General features: G+C 40.1%; 1 protein-coding gene across 9 annotated transcripts in view; it reads right to left on the bottom strand.

The window, feature by feature from the left end:
- Window positions 1-25,187, bottom strand: part of VWA3B (von Willebrand factor A domain containing 3B) — a 215,226-nt gene that overhangs the window by 78,859 nt on the left and 111,180 nt on the right. For 8 of the 9 annotated variants that reach the window (XR_007151160.1, XR_007151161.1, XR_007151162.1 and 5 more), the window contains 4 exons: window positions 23,259-23,357; window positions 15,544-15,726; window positions 9,716-9,846; window positions 7,002-7,159 (listed from right to left, as the gene is read on the bottom strand). Coding sequence is in view for 6 of the 9 variants with exons in the window: in XM_047854132.1 (XP_047710088.1) it covers window positions 7,002-7,159; window positions 9,716-9,846; window positions 15,544-15,726; window positions 23,259-23,357 (571 nt within the window). In the remaining 3 variants the exon portion in view is untranslated. The remainder of the gene's footprint in view (window positions 1-7,001; window positions 7,160-9,715; window positions 9,847-15,543; window positions 15,727-23,258; window positions 23,358-25,187) is intronic. The other variant, XM_047854135.1, reaches the window with a different exon arrangement.

Consider the following 25,187-nt stretch of genomic DNA (forward strand, 5'->3'; position numbering starts at 1 on the left):
CAAAATAAAATGGAGGCGACCACAGCTCAGATTAAAGAGGCAGAAGAGAGGATAGGTGAATTAGAAGATAAAATTATGGAAAAAGAGGAAGCTGAGAAAAAGAGAGCTAAAAATCCAGGAGTATGAGGGGAGAATTAGAGAACTAAGTGATGCAATGAAATGGAATAATACCCGTATAATATGAATTCCAGAAGAGGAAGAGAGAGAGAAAGGGGCTGAAGGTGTACTTGAACAAATCATAGCTGAGAACTTCCCTGATCTGGGGAAGTAAAAAGGGATTCAAATCTAAGAGGCACAGAGAACTCCCTTTAGCTGTAACTTGAATCGATCTTCTGCACGATATATCATAGTGAAACTGGTAAAATACAAGGATAAAGAGAAAATTCTGAAAGCAGCTAGGGATAAACACGCTTTAACATATAAAGGGAGCCCTATAAGACTAGTGGCAGATCTATCTACTAAAACTTGGCAGGCCAGAAAGGAATGGCAGAAAGTCTTCAATGTGATGAACAGAAAAAAATATGCAGCCGAGAATCCTTCATCCAGCAAGTCTGTCATTCAGAATAGAAGGAGAGACAAAGGTCTTCCCAAACAAACAAAAACTGAAGGAATTCATCACCACTAAACCAGCTCTACAAGAGATCCTAAGGGGGATTCTGTGAGTGAAATGTTGCAAGGACCACAAAGCACCAGAGACATCACTATAAGCATGAAACCTACAGACATCACAAGGACTCTAAACCCATATCTTCCTATAATAACACTGAATGTAAATGGACTAAATACTCCAACCAAAAGACATAGGATATAAGAATGGATAAAAGAAACAAGACCCATCTATTTGCTGTCTACAAGAGACTCATTTTAGACCTGAGGACACCTTCAGATTGTAAGTGAGCGGATGGAGAACTATCCAGCATGCTACTGGAAGTCAAAAGAAAGCTGGAGCAGCCATACTTATATCAGACAAACTAGACTTTAAATTAAAGGCTGTAACAAGAGATGAAGAAGAGCATTATATAATACTTACAGGGTCTATCCATCAGGAAGAGCTAACAATTAATTATAAATGTCTATGCACAGAATACAGGAGCCCCCAAATATATAAAACAATTAATCACAAACATAAGCAACCTTATTGATAAGAATGTGGTAATTGCAGGAGACTTTAATACTCCACTTACAACAATGGATAGATCATCTAGACACAGGACCAATAAAGAAACAAGGGCCCTGAATGACACATTGGATCAGATGGACTTGACAGATATATTTAGAACTCTGCATCCCAAAGCAACAGAATATACTTTCTCCTAGAGTGCACATGGAACCTTCTCCAAGATAGATCACATACTGGGTCACAAAACAGCCCTTCATAAGTATAAAAGAATTGAGATCATACCATGCATACTTTCAGACCACAATGCTATGAAGCTTGAAATCAACCATAGGAAAAAGTCTGGAAAATCTCCAAAAGAATGGAGGTTAAAGACACCCTACTAAAGAATGAGTGGGTCAACCAGGCAATTAGAGAAGAAATTAAAAAATATATGGAAACAAGTGAAAATGAAAATACAACAGTCCAAATGCTTTGGGATGCAGCAAAGGCAGTCCTGAGAGGAAAATACATTGCAATCCAGGCCTATCTCAAGAAATAAGAAAAATACCAAATACAAAATCTAACAGCACACCTAAAGGAAATAGAAGCAGAACAGTAAAGACACTCCAAACCCAGCAGAAGAGAAATAATAAAGATCAGAGCAGAAATAAACAATATAGAATCTAAAAAAACTGTAAAGCAGATCAATGAAACCAAGAGTTGGTTTTTTGAAAAAATAAACAAAATTGATAAACCTCTAGCCAGGTTTCTCAAAAAGAAAAGGGAGATGACCCAAATAAATAAAATCATGAATGAAAATGCAATTATTATAACCAATCCCTCAGAAATACAAGCAATTATCAGGGAATACTATGAAAAATTATATGGCAAAAAATTGGACAGCCTGGAAGAAATGAACAAATTCCTAAGCACCACCCACTTCCAAAACTCAAACAGGAAGAAATAGAAAGCTTGAACAGACCATAACCAGCGAAGAAATTGAATCAGTTATCAAAAATCTCCCAACAAATAAGAGTCCAGGACCAGATGGCTTCCCAGGGGAATTCTACCAGACAATTAAAGCAGAGATAATACCTATCCTTCTCAAGCTGTTCCATAAAATAGAAAGGGAAGGAAAACTTCCAGACTCATTCTATGAAGCCAGCATTGCTTTGATTCCTAAACCAGACAGAGACCCAGCAAAAAAAGGGAACTACAGGTCAATATCCCTGATGAATATGGATGCAAAAATTCTCAATAAGATACTAGCAAATCAAATTCAACAGCATATAAAAACAATTCTTCACCATGATCAAGTGGGATTCATTCCTGGGCTGCAGGGCTGGTTCAATATTTGCAAATCAATCATTGTGATACATCACATTAATAAAAAAAAAAAAGATGAAAACCATATGATCCTGTCAATCGATGCAGAAAAAGCATTTGACAAAATTCAGCATCCTTTCTTAATAAAAACCCTCAAGAAAGTCGGGATAGAAGGAACATACTTAAACATCATAAAAGCCATTTATGAAAAGCCCACAGCTAATATCATCAATGGGGAAAAACTGAGAGCTTTCTCCTTGAAATCAGGAACATGACAGGGATGTCCACTCTCACCGCTGTTGTTTAACATAGTGTTGGAAGTGCTACCATCAGCAATCGGACAACAAAAGGAAATCAAAGGCATCAAAATTGGCAATGATGAAGTCAAGCTTTCACTTTTTGCAGATGACATGATATTATACATGGAAAATCCGGTAGACTCCACCAAAAGCCTGCTAGAACTGATACATGAATTCAGCAAAGTTGCAGGATACAAAATCAATGTACAGAAATCAGTTGCATTCTTATACACTAATAATGAAGCAACAGAAAGGCAAATAAAGAAACTGATCCCATTCACAATTGCACCAAGAAGCATAAAATACCTAGGAATAAACCTAACCAAAGATGTAAAAGATCTGTATGCTGAAAACTATAGATAGCTTATGAAGGAAATTGAAGAAGATATAAAGAAATGGAAAAACATTCCATGCTCATGGATTGGAAGAATAAATATTGCTAAAATGTCAATACTATCCAAAGCTATCTACACATTCAATGCAATTCCAATCAAAATTGCACCAGCATTCTTCTCAAAGATAGAACAAGTAATCCTAAAATTTGTATGGAACCACAACAGGCCCTGAATAGCCAAAGTAATTTTGAAGAAGAAGACCAAAGCAGGAGCCATCACAATCCAGACTTTAGCCTCTACTACAAAGCTGTAATCATCAAGACAGCATGGTATTGGCACAAAAACAGACACATAGACCAATGGAATAGAATAGAAACCCAAGAATGAGACCCACAAAAGTATGGTCAACTAATCTTTGACAAAGCAGGAAAGAATATCCAATGGAAAAAAGACAGTCTCTTTAACAAATGGTGCTGGGAGAACTGGAAAGCAACATGCAGAAGGATGAAACTAGACCACTTTCTTACATCATTCACAAAAATAAACTCAAAATGGATGAAGGACCTGAATGTGAGACAGGAAACCATCAAAACCCTAGAGGAGAAAGCAGGCAAAAACCTCTCTGACCTCAGCCGTAGCAATTTCTTACTTGACACATCCCCAAAGGCAAGGGAATTAAAAGCAAAAATGAACTATTGGGACCTCATGAAGATAAAAAGCTTCTGCACTGTAAAGGAAACAATCAACAAAACTAAAAGGCAACCAACGGAATGGGAAAAGATATTTGCAAATGACATATTGGACAAAGGGCTAGTATCCAAAATCTATAAAGAGCTCACCAAACTCCACACCTGAAAAACAAATAATCCAGTGAAGAAATGGGCAGAAAACATGAATGGACACTTCTCTAAAGAAGACATCCAGATGGCCAACAGGCACATGAAAAGATGCTCAATGTCACTCCTCATCAGGGAAATACAAATCAAAACCACACTCAGATACCACCTCACGGCAGTCAGAGTGGCCAAAATGAACAAATCAGGAAACCATAGATGCTGGTGAGGATGTGGAGAAACACGAACCCTCTTGCACTGTTGGTGGGAATGCAAACTGGTGCAGCTGCTCTGGAAAACAGTGTGGAGGTTCCTCAAAAAATTAAAAATAGATCTACCCTATGACCCAGCAGTAGCACTGCTAGGAATTTACCCAAGGGATACAGGAGTACTGATGCAAAGGGGCACTTGTACCCCAATGTTTATAGCAGCACTTTCAACAATAGCCAAATTATGGAAAGAGCCTAAATGTCCATCAACTGATGAATGGATAAAGAAATTGTGGTTTATATACACAATGGAATACTACGTGGCAATGAGAAAAAATGAAATACGGCGTTTTGTAGCAACATGGATGGAACTGGAGAGTGTTATGCTAAGGGAAATAAGTCATATAGAGAAAGACAGATAGCATATGCTTTCATTCTTATGTGGATCCTGAGAAACTTAACAGAAGACCATGGGGGAGGGGAAGGAAAAAAAAAAGGCTAGAGAGGGAGGGAGCCAAAACACAAGAGACTCTTAAAAACTGAGAACAGGGGCACCTGGGTGGCATAGTCGGTCAAGCGTCCGACTTCAGCCAGGTCACGATCTCGCGGTCCGGGAGTTCAAGCCCGGCGTCGGGCTCTGGGCTGATGGCTCGGAGCCTGGAGCCTGTTTCCGATTCTGTCTCTCCCTCTCTCTCTGCCCCTCCCCCGTTCATGCTCTGTCTCTCTCTGTCCCAAAAATAAATAAAAAGTTGAAAAAAAATTAAAAAAAAAAAACAAAAACAAAAAACTGAGAACAAACTGAGGGTTGATGGGGGGTGGGTGATGGGTATTGAGGAGGGCACCTGTTGGGATGAGCACTGGGTGTTGTATGGAAACCAATTTGACAATAAATTTCATATTAAAAATAAATAAATAAATTTTTAAAAGTATACTTATGATGAGCACTGAAAAATGTATAGAATTGTTGAATTGTTATATTGTACACCCAAAACTAATATAACACTATGTTAATTATACTTGGATAATAAGAATAATAAAACCTCAAATGTATTATGGATTTAAATGTATAATATAAAGCTACATGTGTTTTAAAACTATGTAAATAAATGACAAAATTTCTAAGAAAAAACATAAAAGAAAATCTTCAGGAATTAGGGCTAAGGAAAAAGTTCCTAGATTTGACACCAGAAGCATGATCCATAAAAGGAAAGACTGGTAAACTGAATCTCAGCATTTTTAAAAGCTTTTGCTTGGTCAAAGACTCGAGAAGATGAAAAGACAAACTACATCCTGGGAGAAAATATATGCAAGCAACATATTTAAAACAAAATCCAAGAATCTAGAATGAAGAACTTTCAGTACCTGTCAATAAAAAACAAAACAAATGATCCATGTAGAAAATGGGTAAGGCACATGCACAGACATTTTTTCTAAGAGGATATACAGACTGCAAACAAGCACATGAACAGATATTCAAAATCATTAGCCATTACAGGGGCGTCTGGGTGTCTCGGTTGAGCGTTTGACTTCAGCTCAGGTCATGATTTCATGGTTCGTGAGTCTGAGTCCTGCATCAGGCTCTGTGCTGACAGCTCAGAGCCTGGAGCTTGCTTGGGATTCTGTGTCTCCCTCTATCTTTGCCCCTCCCCTACTCACGCTCTGTCTTTCTCTCAAAAATAAACAAACATTAACACAATTTAAAAAAATAAAACAAAAAAAACCACAGGTTTACAATTCTAAAATTTGTATGCACCCACAAAAGACCCCAAAGAGCCAAAGCAATCTTGAGAAAGGAGAACAATGCCAGAGGTATCATGCTCCTTGATTTCAAACTGTTAATAAAGCCATAGTAATCAAAACAGTATTGTATTGGCATCAAAGCAGACACACAGATCAATGGGACAGCATAAGAGTCCAGAAATAAACCCATGTTTATATGGTTAGTTAATTTATGACAGAGGGATGCTGAGTGGTTCAGTTGGTTAAGTGTCTGACTTTGGCTCAGGTCATGATCTCACAGTTTGTAAGTTTAAGCCCTGTGCGGGCTCTGTGCTGAAAGCTCAGAGCCTGGAGCCTGCTTCAGATTCTGTGTGTGTGTCTCTCTCTGGCCTCCCCCGCTCACACTCTATCTCTCTCTCTCTCTCAAAAATAAACATTAAAAAAAGTTAAAAAAAAAAAAAAAGTAGACTGGTGGTTGCCAGAGGTGGGGGATGGGGAAGTCGGCAAAATGGGCGAAGGAGGTCTAAAGGTACAAACTTCCAGTTATAAAATAAAGTCATGGGAATGTAATGTACAGCATGGTGACTATAGTTAACACTTTATTGCATATTTGAAAATTGCTAAGAGTGTAGATCTTAATAGATCTTTTCTCTCATAAGAGAAAAATGTTTTTATAACTATGTATGGTGATGGATGATAACTTACTGTGGTGATCAATCTTCAATATATACAACTATCAAATCATTATGTTGTACTCCTAAAACCAATATAATGTTATGTGTCAATTACATGTCACTAGAACAAAAACAAAACCAAAAACCCATAGGTTTAGGCTCCTTTTGAAATATTATGTGCATTGGGGCACCTGGGTGGCTCAGTCAGCTAAGCGTCTGACTCTTGATTTCTGCTCAGGTCATGATCCTACAGTTCCTGAGATTGGGCCACATAGGGCTCTATGCAAAGCCTGCCTGGGATTCTCTCTCTCCCCCACCTGCTTGTGCACTTTCTCTCTCTCTCTTCCCCCGGCTCTCTCTCTCACTAAGTAAATAAACATAAAAAAAAAAAAAGAAGTGTTGGTGTCATTTAAAAAAAATAAATATTATGTGGATTTAGTTTTATTCTACCTTCTTGCATTGAAGGAAAACTAGTAATGAGATTCAAACCATTTTGTTCACTGATACCTGCGTGGAGGACTTTCCTTTTCGGAATCTTTTGATTTGAAAAGTCCTCTGGTAATTTCAACGTATCTAGGGATGACATTTGTGCTGATTCGACATCAGAGTGAGGTTTTGCACATTTTTCTGAAGTTGAAACCATAGAAGAGATTTCTTTTTGATGCCTGTTTTTATTTAGATAAAAAAAAAATAGATGAAAAAAAGGAGTGGAGAGAAACAGAATTTCCATCAAGAAGGCAGAATTAGATCAATACAATCATGTTGAATGCTACAAACTTAAAGAAATGGGCCTCGCCTCACTTGGTGAATATAAGAATTATCTTCCCTGATGCCAAAGAAAGGACAGGGGCCCAGATGTGGAGTCATTAGCTATGGCTCACACTGCAGCTCTGTTCTTTCCCTGCTGTGTGACTTGCCGAAGTCCCTGAATCCTCTCTGAACTTCCTAACTTTCCTCTTCTATAAACTGTGGGGTAATTCAGCTGTGCACTAACTCTGTGGGACTGATGTGAGAATGAACATGAGGAAAATATAGTTGTAAATGAGAAAGCCTTACACAAACCCATTTCTCTAACCATAGGGTTGACTAGATAGCTCTTATAAAAGCCAGAGAAGGGAAACCCTTGCCTTGGACTCCCTATGCCAGTACCAGATCACAGCAAACCATTCTGGTGAAGATCTGGAGCCAGGAGGGGCCCTAGAAATGCCAGAGAACTTTCCCAGACATACCTTTCCTGAGGCTCTAAACATAGCAGCCACAGAAAGGAAAGTTTCCAGAACAATCTCCTGCTCTAACACTGTAAAACATGCCCTCTCTCCTACACCCCCCCCCCCTACCTGCATGCCTACTTCATCAACCACTCCACAGTGTTCCATAATCTTGTGTGTCTGTATCCCCCACCACACTGCATCTTGTGATGGAAGGGGCCAGGTTTATATTCATCTGTGCATCCCAGTTCGCCAGGCAAATGATCTGCCCTTCCATAAATGCTTTAAAAAAGAAGGAAGGGAGAGGAGATTTGGAGCTGAAACATTTTTTCACCTGGTAAAAAGCTAGAACAAGGTAATTTATTTTTGACTATAGTTATGTCAGCGAATTAACTTTTCCTAATGTTATGTTATAAGGAAGTATAGGAGGATGCTCTCTCTAGAATGAGGCTTTTATTACATGACAGACATATCCCCATTTAATCTCCCCAACAACCATATGACCACCATTATTCCCATGTTGTGGATAAGGAAACTGAGGCTCAGCAGGGTTAACTAACTTGCCCAAATTTACCCAACATGTAATGATGGGAAGCCTGGATTAAAATACTTTTCTGCATGACTCTAGAACATAGCCCCTAAAAAAGAACACAAAAACCAAAATTGCATTCACCACTCAATCAATAGGAGATACAGTCAACTGACTAAGCCAACTTCCAAGTAATAGCTAGTCATTTTGTCCCGAGATTTTTTAGTTTGATTAAATAAGGGAAAGAAGATAGTTAAGCTACAAAGGGTAATTTACATTGAGGTGCTGCCCATTTATTTGACTGTTAGTTTATTTGTTCCAATTATCTGAATTGAGAAGATGGACCTGAGCTTTTCCAAGTAAATACTTTAAAAATAATTCTGTAAAATTTCATTAGAAGATTTCCCAGTATAATATTTATCTCTTTTACTGATTCCATGCTCATGCCCTGCCTCCAGCCCATATGAATGCTTAATTTGCTAAGAGGAAGACAGTTAATATTGACGAAGATGAAATCCTGATTGATAAATGTATTTTCAACTTCTTTGTATTTGCTATCACTGTTTTTTAAAAAAAGACATCCCCCTGGGGCACCTGGGTGGCCCAGTTAAGCACCTGACTCTTGATTTGACTCAGGTCATGATCGCACAGTTCATGAGATCCAGCCCTGCAACAGGATCTGTGCTGACAGTGTGGAGCCTGCTTGGGATTCTCTCTCTCCCTCTGCCCCTCCCTCCCTCCCTCCCCCTCCCCCACCACCAGTCATGCGCACATGTGCACGCTTTCTCTCTCTCTCTCCAAATAAGTAAATAAACCTTAAAAAAAAAAGACATCTTCCTGATAGGGTATTTATATGAAGCTGAGATATTTGAATATCTGTATAATGTTAAATTGTATTAATAAGATTTGACACCATTTCTGAATATTGGTGTGGTTTTGATTTTTGTTTAAAAAATTACTAATTACAGGCATATTAGATTATAGGCTAGAAAAAGACCTGAGAAATTATCTATCCCAAACCTACCACCACAGCTGCCATTTCCAAGATGAGGAAATGGAGACTCAGCAATGGACAGGTATGGAGAGAAGTTAGAGATTCGCCAAGATCACACAGAGACCCTTGGGGCTCCTGATCCCTGAGTCAAATCTGCTACAATACATAGCACTCCTGCTGTGCTCTGTCACTGCTGGGGGTGGGGGGGGTGCTATCCACACGGGAGATGAGATGTTAACATTGCTCTCTTAAGTGCCACACAAGGATTTTAGAACTTACATATAAAGGTAAATATGTGGCCTCTTTAAGCCACATATTAGATTATAAAATTAGATTATGAATTCTCTTTCCTTAAAAAAAATTCCTACATAATCATGCTAAGTGATTCCTTTCACTAAAAGAAATCCCCAGAAGTACTACAGAAAAAAGAGGTAGCAAGGAGAGTGAGCAGAGCATCTGAGGGGAAAAACAGGGGCTCTGGCACACTCACCTACTGTCTCCTTCCTTTTCCCCATTGTACCACCAATCCATGATCAAGGACTCCGAATAAAGGTTTTGTACCTTCTCCAGGTCACTTCGTCCCTGCTCCATTTCCTTAATTAAAAGAGTCAGATCTTCATTCTGCCAAAATGAGAAGTAAACATATTGTTTAGAGTTCAAATTTCAAACATTTCTAACAGAAAACCAACTGTATCAAGAAAAGATCTAAAGAATTTCATGTAGTTCTCATATTATTCCATTCTAATAAACAGTTTTAGTGAAGTATAATTAATATAAAATTTATATGAATATAAAACTATATAAAATAGACCAAATGTATGTAAAGTGTACCATTTGAATAGTTTTGACATTCACACTTGTAAAATCTTCATAACAATCAAGATAATAGACATATCCATAACCCCCAAAAGTTTCCTCAGGTCCCCTTGTAAATTTGCCATCCTCCATACCCTAAAACCCTCCCCCCCCCAATTCCTAGGCAACTATTCATCTTCTTTCTGTCACTATATAGAAACTATAGCTTCAATTTTGTAGAATTTTATATAAATGAAATCATGCAGTATGTATTCTTTGTCCAACTTCATTCATACACTTTGAGATTCACCAGGGTTGCAGCATGAATCAGGAATTCATTCACCAATGCTGAGTAGTATTATGTATTGAATACCTAAATTTAGTCACTGGTTGAGGGACTTTATGAGCTTGGGTTATTATAAACAGGCTATGAACTTTTGTGTTCAAGTATTTTTTCAGACATCTGCTTTCATTTCTCTTGATAAAATATTTATTTTGGTGTGATTCACACTGCACATTTTATCTTGGTTGATTTCTGGTAGTTTTTGTTTCTTGTGGAAGTGGTCCTTTTTTTTTTTCTAAGTTGTCAAATTTATGACTGCAAAGTTGTCCACTCCAAACTTCTCTTTGGAGTTTACTCATTTTCTTGAATCTGTATCTTTATATCTTTCACCAAATTTGGGCATCTTTCAGCTATTATTTTTCCATGTAGTCTTTCACCCTCCTTTCTTTCTCCTTTCTTTGGGAAACTCCGATTATACTAATGTCTCTCATTATTGTTCTATAGGTTCCCATGGTTCTGGCTTTCTCTCTATTGTTCAGATTGACAGAATTCTGTCATCTGACCTCAAGTTCACTGATAACATTAAGTCATCTGCATTCTCACCACTGAGCCTATCCAGTGAGTTTACTTTTCATTGCATCTTTCAGTTCTAGAATACCCACTTGGAAATTTTTATAACTTCTACATCTTCGCTGAGATTTTCTATTTGCTCATTTCTCTCTAGATAACTTGTAATTGATTGTTGAAGCATTTTTATAATAGGTTCTTTAAAATCCTTGTCATGTAATTCCAACATCTGATTCATCTATCTCAGTGTTGGGATCATATGATGGTCTTTTCTCATTCAAGTTGTGATTTTCTTGGTTCTTGGTATGATGAGTGACTTTTTACTGTATCCTGAACATTCTGGCTATATTGTGTTATGAAACTCTAGGTCCTATTTAAAAATTTTTATTTTCAGGGCACCTGGGTGGCTCAGTCAGTTAAGCATCTGACTCTTGACTTTGGCTCAGGTCACAATCTCACAGTTTGTGAATTCAAGCCCTACATGGAGCTCTATGTTGGCTGTGTGGAGCCTGCTGGGGATTCTCTCTTTCTCCCTCTCTCTGCCCCTCCCCCCACTTGCTCGCTCTCTCTCTCTCTCTCAAAATAAAGATAAACTTAAAAAAAAATTCAAAATAAAACTTTTATTTTAGCTCACAGTAACTGTTTAAATTTAGCATGTGGGACTTTGTCCTACTTTTGTGGGCTGCTGCTCCAATGGCAGTTTAATTTTCAGAGCCTTTTTGATATTATTTTGGTCTCCTTTATTAATTTGGTGTCATTGGAACTCCCGCTGGTCCCTGCTGGTGCTGTCTAAGCCGGCAGAAGGAGTTTCCTCTAGTCACATAGCCAGGTATTTTTTGGTGCCTCTACTCTCTCCCCAGGGTGTCCTGTGTCACTGGGTTGGGTAGGAGGGTCCCTGTCCCATAGGAAGAGTTTTCCTGGAATGGACCACTTGCTCTGGCTGGATCATTCTTGCCTGTTTTTCCCGCACACATTCTGGTGTCTCTGTGCAGAGAAGAATCTCAGGTCTCTGGGGAAAAAGGCTTCCCAAACCAGACCACTTGTGGCTGTGTCTCTTTGGCTAGTCCTACCCACTTATCCTAGGGAACCCGTTTTTCTAGTACACTTTTTATATGTTTAGGGCTCTCATGGCTAAATTTTACTTTCATTTGGGTACAACTGTGTATCTGGTAATTTTTTTTCCCAGTTATTATCATCAAAGCAAGCTGTCACAGTGTCAGGAGTTCAGCTCTTTTTGTGTGGGACGGCAATCTCTACTTTGTTCACAGAGAGAGCCCCTAAGAGTAGGGAGTCAGAGTACTGGGGAGCTCCACATAGCATTGCCTCCTTTGGTCTTGTTGATACTGGATGGGGTGGAGGATCAGTTCTCCACTCAGGGAGGACCACAGGAGGGCTACTCCTCTTTCACATTTAATTTATGCTTATTCTTTTGGGTGTTATGGAGCCTCAGCCTCCTATCAACCCTCACTGGCACCAGGGATAGGGGGAAAGTGGAGTGCTGCCCATCTCCAAATCACAATTCCTTTTTCATTTTCACTGATGAGGAGTGTTTTTGGAGGCTCATCTCCTCACTGAGTCCCACTCAGATGAGGGCTGTGGTGAAGCACGGCAGTGACTAGAGTGTTCTCACACTACCTTGTTAAGTCTTAGAGCTGCATGGTGGGGTAGTCCAGCTTGCCACTGGACTCCATGATGGGAGAATCAGAGCACTGTTGACTGGACAATAAGCTTCTTCTCATTCCTCTGATACTACCCCAGCACAGGATTTAGAACACCACCTGCTTCTGTCTAGTAGGGTCTGGAGAATAAGCTTTCCATTCAGCCCTACTCACACTACCCTGGCAGAGAGATCAGAGCATTGCCACCTGCTTCCACCATGTGGGGGATGCAGGATTAGCTCTCTGGTCAGCTCTACAAATGCCACATGGCAGAGGGATCAGAGCACCATCACTTGCTTCCAGGTGTTTGCAGAAGATCAGCTCCCTGTTCAGCTCAAATCTCAGGGGAAGGGGTGAAGTTTTTCCATTGGTGTATGACTAGACTATGGCAGGTATTGCAAAAAAGGTTTTCTGTTTTAGGTCACCTTCTTCTCAGTCCTTTGGCTAGGAAGAATGAGGTTTTCTTGGGTCTTTTTTTTTTTTTTTTTTTTTTGACTGTGCCTGTTAGAGATTCCAGATTGGAGGGTTCAGTAGTGTCCTATCTGGGATATATGGAAGGCATTAACAAATCCCCCAAGACTTACTTCCATGTCATTCCTTAAGTTCTGAGGTCCCTAGGGATTTTATTTTCTTCTCTCCACCTTTCAGAATATTCCTATGCTTATTTGTTGTGTTATATCCAGGATTTTTTTTAGCTAGAAGATGTAGGATCTGGAAGGAATGGGGCAACACCGTTACTGCTGGAACTGGAAGTCCCTCTGGTAATTTATCTTATAATTAGATTTAAATAAGAAGTAAAAAAAAAAAGTCTTAATTATCGACCCATGCAGTTATCCTTTGCCTTTCAGTCCTAAGTGTAGATCTGTATATCCATCTGGTATAGTTTTTCTTCTGCCTAAAGTACTGCCTATAATATTTCTTTTACTGCAGGTTTAATGGTGACAAATTCTTTCAGTTTTTGTATATCTTTGAAGTCTTTATTCTACTTTCCTTTTTGAGAGGTATTTTCAGTTTATAGATTCTACACTGAGCTTTTTTTTTCTTTCAGTACTTTAAAAATATCACTCCACTGTCTTTTCACATGCATTGTTTCTGATGAGAAATATGCTGTCATCCTTATCTGTGTTCCTCTGTAAATAATTCGGCTTCTTTTACCCTATTCTTTTAAGATTTTCTCTTTGTCACTGCTTCTAAGAAGTTTAAGTCTGATATGATTTGGTGTAGTTTCCTCCTGTTTCTTGTGCTTGGCATTCATTGTGTTTCATGGATCTGTGGGTTTATAGTTTTTAACCAATTTGGAAAACTTCTGGCACTATTGCTTCAACTACATATTTATTAGACTACTTGAATTTTCCCACAGCTCACTTATGCCCTATTTTCTAGGTTTTTGTTTATTGTTTTAATTCTCTTTCTTCTGTTACATTTTGGATAGTTTCTATTGCTGCCTTACAGTTTACTAATCTTTTGTTCTGCAATGTCTGACCTGCTGTTCTTCTCAGCCCATGTATTCTTCACCTCATACATTGTAGTTTACATCTCTAAAATTTTTAATTGTGTCTTAATTGTATCTTTCATCTCTCCCTTTTTGAATATATCAGATAGAGCTACAATAACTGTTTTTATGCTCTAACACTAATATCTGCATCAGTTATGCACATGTTTTAATTTTTGTGTTTGCTTTTTCTCCTCCTTATGGACTTGTATTTTCTTGCTTTTTTCACATACCTGGTACTATTTGAATTAATGTCAGAAACTGTTAATTTTACTTTCTTGGGTCATGGATATTTTTGCTTTCTTATAATTATTCTTGGGGTTTGTTCAGGGATGCAGTTAACTTCCTTGGAAATAGATCGATCCTTTCGGGTCTTGCATTTTGAAGATTTTCTAGGCAGACCTGGAGCAGCATTTGGTTTTTCACACTCCTGAGGCAAGATCCTTCTTTATACTCTACCCAATGTCCATTGGATTATGAAGTTTTCCAGTCTAGCTGATGGAGGGAGTCACTATTCCCTGCCCTGTGTGAGCTCAGAGAGCTCATTGTTCCCTCCTATCCTTCTCCTTTCAGATGATTCATTCCCCAGACTCTAGTAGTTTATTCAAATGTCAGCATTGCTCTGGCTTGTCCTGGATTTAAAGTGACTCTGCAGGAGAGACGATAAGATAAAAAACATTCTCTAGAAGGGCATTCTTGAAATGCATATCCTCAGGCCAAGACTGGAGTACTGGAGAATAGAATGTTATTTAGTTTCTCCCATCAGCCCATTAGAATGAATTGATTTATCAGATGGTCACATGCTTATACAGTCTGAGAAGTCAGGAGACTTCCTAGGATCTGAATTTTTCTTAAGTTTTCCACAAATGTCTATAAACAGCAGAGGTTAACAAAGTTCCAAGTAGGGACCCCTTGGGATGCTTGTTAAAAATACAGATTCCTGGGATGCCTGGGTGACTCAGTCGGTTAAGTGTCTGATTCTTGGTTTTGGCTCAGGTCATGATCTCATGGTTCACGGGTTCAAGCCCTGTGTCGGGCTCTGTACTGACAGTGCGGAGTGTCCTTGAGATTCTCAATCTCTCTCTCCCTCTCTCTCTCTCTTTCTCAAAAATAAACTTAAAAAAAGACAGATTCCTAACATTTGGCAAAATGTTGATAATTATTGAATCTGACTGATGGGTACATGAGGCAGGGGTCTATATACTTTTCTACTTTTCTGTATGTTTGAAACTTTCCATAATAAAAAGCCTAGAAGAAAACCAAAATTTATTAATTAAGATTTCTGGGCCTCTATGCCTAGAGTCTAATTTAGTAGCTCTGAAGTGTGACCCTGGAAATCTGCATTTTCACAAATGCCTTAGTTCAGATGGTCCTTGGACCACATCTTGGAGTACATGGTTAAGTGATTTCATTTGCTTGACTAAGTTGTCTTTGTGGTTGCAGTTTTCTCAACTAAGGTATTATCCATTGGCCTCCAGCCTGTACAGAGTGAAAACTCTCTTCTCAGTTCATTAAGCTCTTACCTGAATAGGCTCTGGAGGATACAGATCTTTGCAGCCAAAATTATAAAGGTGGAACTCTCCTCCAGTCAAAGAGGCAAGCTCTTTCAAAAATCCATTTGCAATCTCATCATTGTAATTGAAGGAGATGGTGCAAATGGGAATTTTCTGAAAAACTTTGACTTGGTCTATAACCATTTCAGGTGGCTGAAATGATACATTTTGAGGGGAAAAAAGGGAGATGGAAAGAGAGGAAAAGAAAGAAAAAATTAGATGTGAAAGTCCTTAGTATTTGCTATAGACAGTGAGATTCTCAACTAGTAATTCCTTATACAGTGATGAGTGGCTTCTTGGAAAGGTGTCAATTCAATAAACAAAGCAAACAATGCCAGGTGGTGAGAGTATGAAGACCAATGACTCAGCCATTGCCTCTGAGGGCTCACAATTTGGTGGAGAAAAGAATCTGGAAGAAAGATGTGACTAACTAAATCACTCAATTTTAGGTGCACCTAAGCCTAAAACTCATGCTTTTAGAGTGTTGGGCAGGGGTGTCTGGGTGCTCAGTCGGTTGGGCGTCTGACTTCAGTTCAGGTCATGATCTCATAGTCCATGAGTTTGAGCCCCGTGTTGGGCTCTGTGCTGATAGCTCAGAGCCTGTAGCTGCTTCAAATTTGGTGTCTCCCTCTCTCTCTGTCCCTCCCCTGCTCATGCTCTCTCTCTCTCTCAAAAATAAATAATCATTAAAAAAATTTAAAAAAAGAAACAGCAAACTATAAATAAACTTAACATATTTAAAAATAATAATAATAAAGTGCTGGGTTATATTTTAGAGCACTGAAAGTATCAGGGCAAAACATCCTTGCTATTGGGATTCTAGAGAGTGAGGCCACTGGATCTCAAGGTGGCTTCCAAAGCACCTACTCCAAAAGAGCAATTTCCAGCCTCAGAAAGGCCATTGTCAATGAGTTTCCCACAGAGTGAAAGAAGAGACGGTTATTGAGGGTCCTTGTACGTGCTAGGCACGCTGCTGGGAGCATAACATGCCAGTTAGTCCTCACAATCATCCTGTGAGGCAGTGCTGGAAAGATGGATAGTTTTCTATTAATATCAGTTCCTCCCATCTTTTTTTTACTGGCAGAGCCCTGGTTTTCTTTTCATGACAGTAATGTGCCCAGTTAAAAAACAAACAAACAAACAACCATATACACATAAAAATTCATCTTCTGACATGTTTTTGCAGCTAGAATGGGCCATGTGACCCAGTTTTGTGCACTGAGATACAGGTGGAAGTCCCAGGGGAAAGATTCCTTTTCTCTGGTAAAAAGGCAAAGATTTAACAACAACAACAACAACAACAACATCATCAACAACAACAACAACAACAACAACAACAACAACAACAACATTAATGTCCTAATGTCCTTCCCCTTTCCATCTGCACCCCCTGGAAAATGGACACACCCTAGAGATGGAGCAGCCATCTTACAACCATGATGGTGGAAATCATAAACAAAGATGGTAGAGAATGAACATAAAAAGAAGTCTGTTTTCTTGGAGACATCCGTGAGTAGCTATAGAATCTAGACTACCTACCCCTGGGTTTCTTATCCATAGGAACATAAATCTCTCCATTGTTACAGTCATTTGTCTGCTCCTCTACTTTTCTCCCCAGTAACATACAACCCTAAATGGCCCAATGGGTATGGGCTCCACAGACAAAGGAGAAACTGAGACTCAGAAAGATTGTTTCCTAGGGTCATCAAGCTCTTATGTGGTAGGACTGAAATTCAAAGCTAATTTTTGGTATTAGAAGCAATGCCAGACTGTTTGTTCCCCTCATTTGCAATAAAACTGTCTCTTAGTGGCTCGGTCAGTTAAGCGTCCGACTTTGGCTCAGGTCATGATCTTGCGGTTTGTGAGTTCAAGCCCCGTGTCGGGCTCTGTGCTGACAGCTCAGAACCTGGAGCCTGTTTCAGATTCTGTGTCTTCCTCTCTCTCTCTGACCCTCCCCTGTTCATGCTCTGTTTCTCTCTGTCTCAAAAATAAATAAAAAACGTTAAAAAGATATCTCTAAAAAAAAACTGTCTCTTGGTAAGGATCGACTGTCAAGTAATGTTAACATTATCTGGCTCTCAGAAAAGATGAACTGATGGATTCCTCTGTCATCTCTCCACCACCACAACCACAGCCCAGCTAGGAACCCTCAGAAACTGCTTCTGATTGTCCTGTCCCCACTTCCTCTGAGTTTCCAAGTGCCAGGAGTCCCTCTTTGATTGACCCAACTTGCTGGCTCCTTCAGCCAGTTTCTATTCTCTGCTTCTAGTTCCTATCATTTGGTCTTTAACCCTTCCTATATTCATCTTATGAGCCCTGGAAAGGCAGAGTGATAAGGGAGAGAGGACTCGGGATGCACCAATGGCTGGCCTTGTGCAGCTCACACCCACCCAGGGAGGTGACTGGTTAAGTGGTCCCCCAGGGTCTGGCCTCATTCCAACCACCACTTACACACAGCCTCAGTCTCTGGATCTGGCTGCAGCAATTGAGCCTGCCCCTGGCCATGAGCCCACCTCCACCTCTCCTCCTTTTTTCTCTCCTCTCCCCTCTGGCCATCAGCTGGTTTCCTAACCAAACAGCAACCTAACTGAGCTGACCTCATCCCTCTTGTCAACTGCAAGCACAGAGCAAAGTCCTCTTTGCTGCCTCCCCTCCCTTCAGCCTACCTTCCATCTCTGAGTACATACTGTATACCAAGCACTAAGAGCTCTGCTTGTGCTCTCTGCCTGCATCCTCCCTACAACCCTCTGAGGTGGGGCTATCGTTATCCTTGTTTCTTACCAGGGACTCCTGGCCACTACCCCTGATACCAGACTGGATATGCTAGACCTAAATTCTGTTAATTTTGTAGAGTTTTAGCCAGGAACTATTCCTGTATTGACTTATAGCTGATATATTTGGGAAGGGAAAGCAATTAACATTGATTTAGTACTGATTGTGGGTGCCAGGTACTGTGGGTAGCATTTTCAGCTTTTCATATGCTACCTGACATTTTCATATATTTATTTGCTCATTGCCTATTTCCCTATAAAACATAAGTTTCACTGAAGACAGGTTCATCTTGCTTACCACTGTATTCTAGACTGATAGCAATGCCTGGCATATAAAAGGTACTCAGTAAATATCTGTGGAATGCATTCATGGGAACATCATCTCATTTACTCATGAATAGGGAGTATTAGTTCTAAGCCACAGATGAGGAAATTCACAGTAGAGGACTTGCCCAAGGTCATTCAGATGGGCAGTGCTAGGGATGAGCTTCGAACCCTGTTCTCTAGCTCCAAAGCTATTTCCGTCATTCCATACAGCTAAAGAGAGCGCAGGCATGAGAAAGTCTGTTAGTGTATTCTCGTGAACCCCCCACCTTCACCCAGCCTCAGGTAGTGTTTGCTGAACTGGACCCAATGTGGTGTTGGGAGAGCTAGGCAGAGGGTGCAGGCACACCTGGACTGCAGAAGGAGCTCCATCCCTGCAACGGAAACCGGCCATTCCTGACCTCCTGCCTGCACCCCACTCAAGGATTCCTTTCACTAGTTTATGTTCTCACAGCTTTGAAGAGAAGACTCAGAACATGGAAGTAAACCTTTCACGCACACCAGCCTGACTGACCCTGACTCCTTCCACACACTTATTCTAGCAGCTCTGTATCTAAGAAAGTAGCAGGGCCTTTCCATGTGGAACCCCTGCATGACATTGAGGAAGCCTTTCACAGCCCAAGACTCCTTCATATGTTCCTCATGGAGGTCCCTTCAATCCCTAAATGAGGCCAAGCAGTGTGCCTGAGAGACTCTCCCCAGTTCTCTCTTCTCTGAGTCTACACAGTAGCCAGATGACCCTTTCACCACAAATGTCAACTGGGGTGGCAAGAAAGGCAAGGATCAGTTCTCCCAACTGCCTGAAGGAGGTTTGGCTGTGCAGGTGGCTCACTCTGTGCCTTCTCTATGTCCCCATCCCTGGTATACCTCATATTAGGCTTTACTCATTTCTCTTTGTTTGGAATGGTGCAAAAGCCTTCCTCACTCCCATTTTCTTGATTCCTACCAGCGTAAGTCCCTAACTTCAAAGAAGTCCCAAAATGACAATGGCCAAAGATGTGCTGGGCTGCTCCTGGAAGAGGCCCTGCAGTGTCCATTTGCACCTAGAGATGCCCATCAAAGGACACCTATAAATTCCATTTTAATGAAGATGAATATTACTAGAATTCTTTTCACTTGGTTAATTTAGGACTTGTCTTGCTGTATAATTCTTCCCCAGACATTTAACAAACAAGCAGTAAGTTGGTATCTATGGAATTAAATCCTGAATAGCATCTCTGTGTATGCTTTCAAGCAGAAAATTCTGCTGAGTATCGGGAATAATAGCATTGGCCTTACATATTCAGGTCCTACAAAGTCAGTGAAAATTCAGAAAGAAATGGAGATTGTGTGATACATCTTAATGTCCTCTACACAGAACATGAATATCAAATATTCGTTTGCTTTTTTGAGAGAATCTGAGGGGTAATGCAAGAGAAATAGACTGCATGTGAGGAAAATGCAGATATGAACATAAAATGCCTGACTAGGAGTTTATAAATTACTATTTGGGTCACCGGTATATTTCTAATTCCAATTATCATCCATATCCTTAGTCCTTCATCTTTAAGTGGTCCACAGACCCTCTGATGAAACCGAGAGATCTTCTCCCCAGAGAAATGTACAAGGACATTCTGCATATACTCTCGGAAGATTCCAGACTCTCAGAAGTAATGACAGACTGTAGGTCAAGAATCCTTCCCAACATGGTGGACCATAGGACAAGAATCCTTCCCAATATGCTGCTAGCAGGAGTGTTACTTGGTCCATCCTCTCTGGGGGATATTTGGAAGTATCTATCAAAACATATACCTTTGTGCTGAGTCTACTGTTCAGAATTTATGCTATAGCTATACATCTGCAAAACACATGTGAATAGTTACTTCTGCAGCATCGTGTATAACAGAAGCACTGAATAATATAATAATAAAATAGACTGAAAACAACTTCAATGTCCATCTCCAGGACACATGGCTAAATAACTTAGCCATGTGATGGAATACTAGGCACCTATAAAAAATGAGGAAGTTCTTTATGAAATGATAGTAAGCAATTTCCAAGGTATATTGTTTTACATAAAGGTGCAGAATACACTATCATTTATATATTTATGAAAGGGAGTATATATAAATACACTTCTGCTTGCATAACAATCTCTGAAAGAAGATACAAGAAATTGGTAACATACATTGCCTCTTAGCTACTGAACAGGAGGTAGGAAGGAGAATTTTCTCTGCATGCCCTTTATACCTTTGTAACTAGGTATATCTTTGTATACCTTTGTAATACCATGTGAATGGTATACTATTACACTACACTCATTACTATTCAAAATGAAATAAACAAAATTAATTTCCAAGGTAGAAGTTATATTAAATTTATTTATATAATGGAATATGATGGAGTCATTGTGAATGATGTTTTGGAAGAATTTCTCATGACTTGCCAAAAAATGCATATATTAGATGAAACAAAGCAAAACAAAATTGAATTATGACTGAGTTAAATTTTCTTTTTTATGCTTATATGCTTATCTATATTTTCTAAATTGCCTATAGTGCAAAGAGTAAAATCAGCAAGAGTTTATTAAAAAAGAAAAGACCCCTTGTCCAGATAACTTTCAAATCATAATCTCTAGCCCCCATATTCCTCAAACATCAGCCCCATATTTTTGGAGGCTTCTGGACATCCATGGACTACAGGTGCTCAAACTCAGCTTCCTCCATCAGCAACTCCCAAGCTTGCTTCTTCTTTAAATTTAAATTTAAATCAGTTACTAACATAATCATTATAAACCAGATATCAGTAATCATGATGCCTTTCTCTCTTGGTCCTATCTTCTCACTCCATCCTCCTCTGCTCCCAAACTGGTCCCCACAACCTTTGATGCTACTTCTATTATCTCATCTCTGAGGAGAGTCCTCTCCTCCCCACTTCTGTTTCCTACCTGAGGTGGGCCCTCACCAGCTCCCATCTAGATTTAGTCTTTCCCTCCCACTGTTGAGGCACATTTCTGAAGTACAGGTGAATGGGACCACCTGCCCCACTACAGCCCCTACTGTGGTAAAACCCACTCACTCTTTCCAGGTGGTCGTCAAGGACCTTCATAATCTTCCTCAACCAAACTTTCCAGCCTCAGCCCTGACACTCTTCTGTCATTGCCCTTGCTCTCAGATTGTTTCTCTGGGTAGCCCACATACTTCCACACTTCTGTTCCTTCTGCCCAAGACACCAATAATCTCTGTTTAGAAAATTCCTTCTCCTGGGGTGTCTGGGTGGCTCAGTTGGTTAAGCATCTGACTTCTGCTCAGGTCATGATCTCGCAGTTTGTGAGTTTAAGTCCCACATCAGGCTCTATGCTGACGGCTCAGAGCCTGGAGCCTGCTTCAGATTCTGTGTCTCCCTCTCTCTCTGTCCCTACCCAGCTTTCTCTCTCTCTCTCTCTCTCTCTCTCTCTCTCTCTCTCTCTCTTTCTCTCTCTCTCTCAAAAGTCAATAAACATAAAAAAATAATTTAAAAGGAAATTACTTCTCCTCTTTCCAGACAGAGCTCAAATGCCCCCTCCTCAGTGGACTCTCCCAGCCTTCTCTCCATCTTCATCACTCAGCTCCCAGACATCTCACAGCACAAACAACCCCACACCCTGTGTCATATCACAGTTAACCATACATGTCCAGCACATCCTCCAAAGTGTAAGTGCCCCTAAGGCAGGGGTAAGATGTTATTCATCTTTGTAGCCTCAAACCTTGGCACCACACATGGAGCATAAGCAAAGCACAATAAATTGCTTTTAAACAGAAAGCATAGTGAAGTTGATTGGAAAATCATTCAAAATAAAATTTCACTTTACATATAACTTCTCTGCCATAAATCTAATGCTGTGATAAAATCCAGTTGCTTTACTGTTTAAGCCCTGGACCATTTGACGTAGGATATTTTACAGTATTTGCCTAGCACTCTTCACATGCAAACACCTCACAATGAAGGATGCAAGTTGATACTAATTCACTTCAGCGGTTAATTTACATTGTACTGGCCTGCAAATCCGTATGTTTATTTAATGCCCAGAGCATTAGTCTTTCATTCACAAAGCTCAAAAGAAGATGAACAGACTCCACTAAAACTTTTCAAATATTTTCCAGTCAGGCTAAGCAAAACAAAGAACATTTCACTAGAAAGGCATGCTTTTGTTTAAGTGATTACTAAGTTAAAATTAGGGGTAAAACCAAGGACATTGTGCAGTGACATGTTTAGATTTGGAGTCCCCGAAGGAAAAAAAAAATAAAAAAGAATCTCCTTACCTTAGTTTGTAATAAAACATAAACCAGTCCTCAGTGGAAGGTTGATATCTCCTTTCATGGGTTTGGTCTCCAGGCCTGTGGGTGTGTGGTGCATTAACCAGACAACATTTGCTGTCATATAAATTCTCCTCTGCATTTCAGCAGACAAAAGAATTCCTCAGTGTATTTTCTCACCTCAGTTCTGGGTCCCTAAGCCAAGGAACCATCTCTCAACAGCTTTTCACTGGCAGTTATAAAAGTCCCTCAAACTCATTCTCAGCATTGAAAGGGTACCGGTGAATCTGTCTGTGTCCCCAACTTTGGTAAGTACCTGATCAGGTCTCCCATCTGTCAAAAGGTAGATTACTTGTGTTTCTTCATCAGCGAAAGCAATTTGCAGAGCATTTAGGGTGTTTGTGGAACTTCCAATCTATAACAGAGAGAGAGAGAGAGAGAGAGACAGAGAAAGATACCAAGCACATACTTGAGTCTCAAAACAGATCTCACAAACAAGTTATTTTCTGCTTCCAAAAAAAGATAAAAAAGTATTTGCAAAATAAAAGATAAAATTATATCGAGATAATAATTCCAAGGAGCCAAATCCCTGGGTGTTCTATAAAAGCCTCTATCCAGACAATTCCAGGACAGCTAGAAGCCAGGACTATGGATTTCCTGTCCTGACGACAGAGTTCTTAACGCAACTTTATCTTTGTGTAACTAACTCAGTTACTGTTCATTCGGCTGTCAACACAGCTTAAACATACAGTCTGAATATAAGCCTGGCAGGGCAAACCAGGATTTATTCAAACATGAGCATGTTAACATCAGCAATCTGGGGTACAGCAAAGAAACTGTTAAGTTTTTGAAACCCCTGCAGTTTCTGACCAAGGATGTAGAGCACTGGAAAGAATGCCACTGCCAGCCTTGTAACAAAAAGGAGCCAGACAAACAGCAAGTAAATGCCTTTTGTTAGGCTCATTAGAGTGCTTAGGTCACAGGGCAATCAACTTGCCCCAAACGTGAGGACAGACAGGCATGTGCAGAGACTGGCGAGATGCAAGCACTGGCTTCTGGGGTGAGATGCGGCAGACACTAGTAAGAAGAGGTTGGCTGGGGTGACTGGTGAACTGGTAGAGGTTAGCCAGGTATATACTGGTGAGAAGGTAAAGGTCCACAGGCCACAAATATAGGGGAATCTGCACTCTCTTGGAGGCTTTTTCACCACAAAGCCCACAGGGTGCTCAAGAAAGTCTCCCACATGGTGCAGAACTGGGGGAGAACAGTGACACAGGGACCCTTCTCCTCCATCTCACCCTCGGAACAAAAGCCCTAATGTGTGTGTGAATGTATCTGTGTGTGTGGTGGGGGGCGGGGAGGAAGGGCAACAAACAGAGTTACCCTTAGGGTACTGGTGAAAATCCAGGAGAGCTGGGGGAAGTTCTCCAAACCCTCCACTCCTGGAAAAGGAACAGGGCTAGGTTCTGGGCTCAGAACTACTGAGAAAAACACACTCTAGGGAGTGACTCTGGGGCACCAGCCTGCCTAAGAGTAAGGCTCATTCAGAGAACACCCACCCTACGTTCCCCTACCAACACTGACTGGCAAGGAACTGGTAAGAGAGTTACAGTGTGAGGCCCAGTATGAAGGGAAAATCAAAATCACAGGGTGGAGCAGACACTGACAAACAAGTCTCTAGCATATCATCCCCCACCCTAACCCCAAGTACTACAAAAATGTGAGGGGCCTGGTGCACATGGTAACGGTAACAAACCTCAAACCTAGACCAACTCCGGATTAATTTTACCCCTCTGCCCTCAAAAAGAAAGGTATGCTCATTTCCAGACATAAATAATATTTATCTCAGTCTCTATACACTACATGTGAAGTCCAGCTTTTAACAAAACAAAAAAAGCATACTAAAAAGAAATAAACAACATATTACCAAGAGACAAAAACACTCCTCAGAAACAAACTCAGATATGACACAGATGTTGAAACTATTTGAAAGAAAATTTAAAATAACTGGGATTAATACACTAAAACTTCTAATGGCAAAGGTGAACAACACTAAAGACCAGATGGGTAATTTCAGCACAGGGATGGAAACCTTAAGAAACAGCTGAATGGAAACACTAAAAATAAAAAATACAGTAATGCAGATGAATACAAAGAGTAAAATCAAAACAGAAATGAGCATCAAAGGGCTGTGGGATGGTATCAAACATTCTGACATGTGCATAATTGGAAACACAAGAAAGGA

The sequence above is a fragment of the Prionailurus viverrinus genome, chromosome A3, assembly GCF_022837055.1.
Source record: "Prionailurus viverrinus isolate Anna chromosome A3, UM_Priviv_1.0, whole genome shotgun sequence".
Classification (NCBI taxonomy): domain Eukaryota; kingdom Metazoa; phylum Chordata; class Mammalia; order Carnivora; family Felidae; genus Prionailurus; species Prionailurus viverrinus.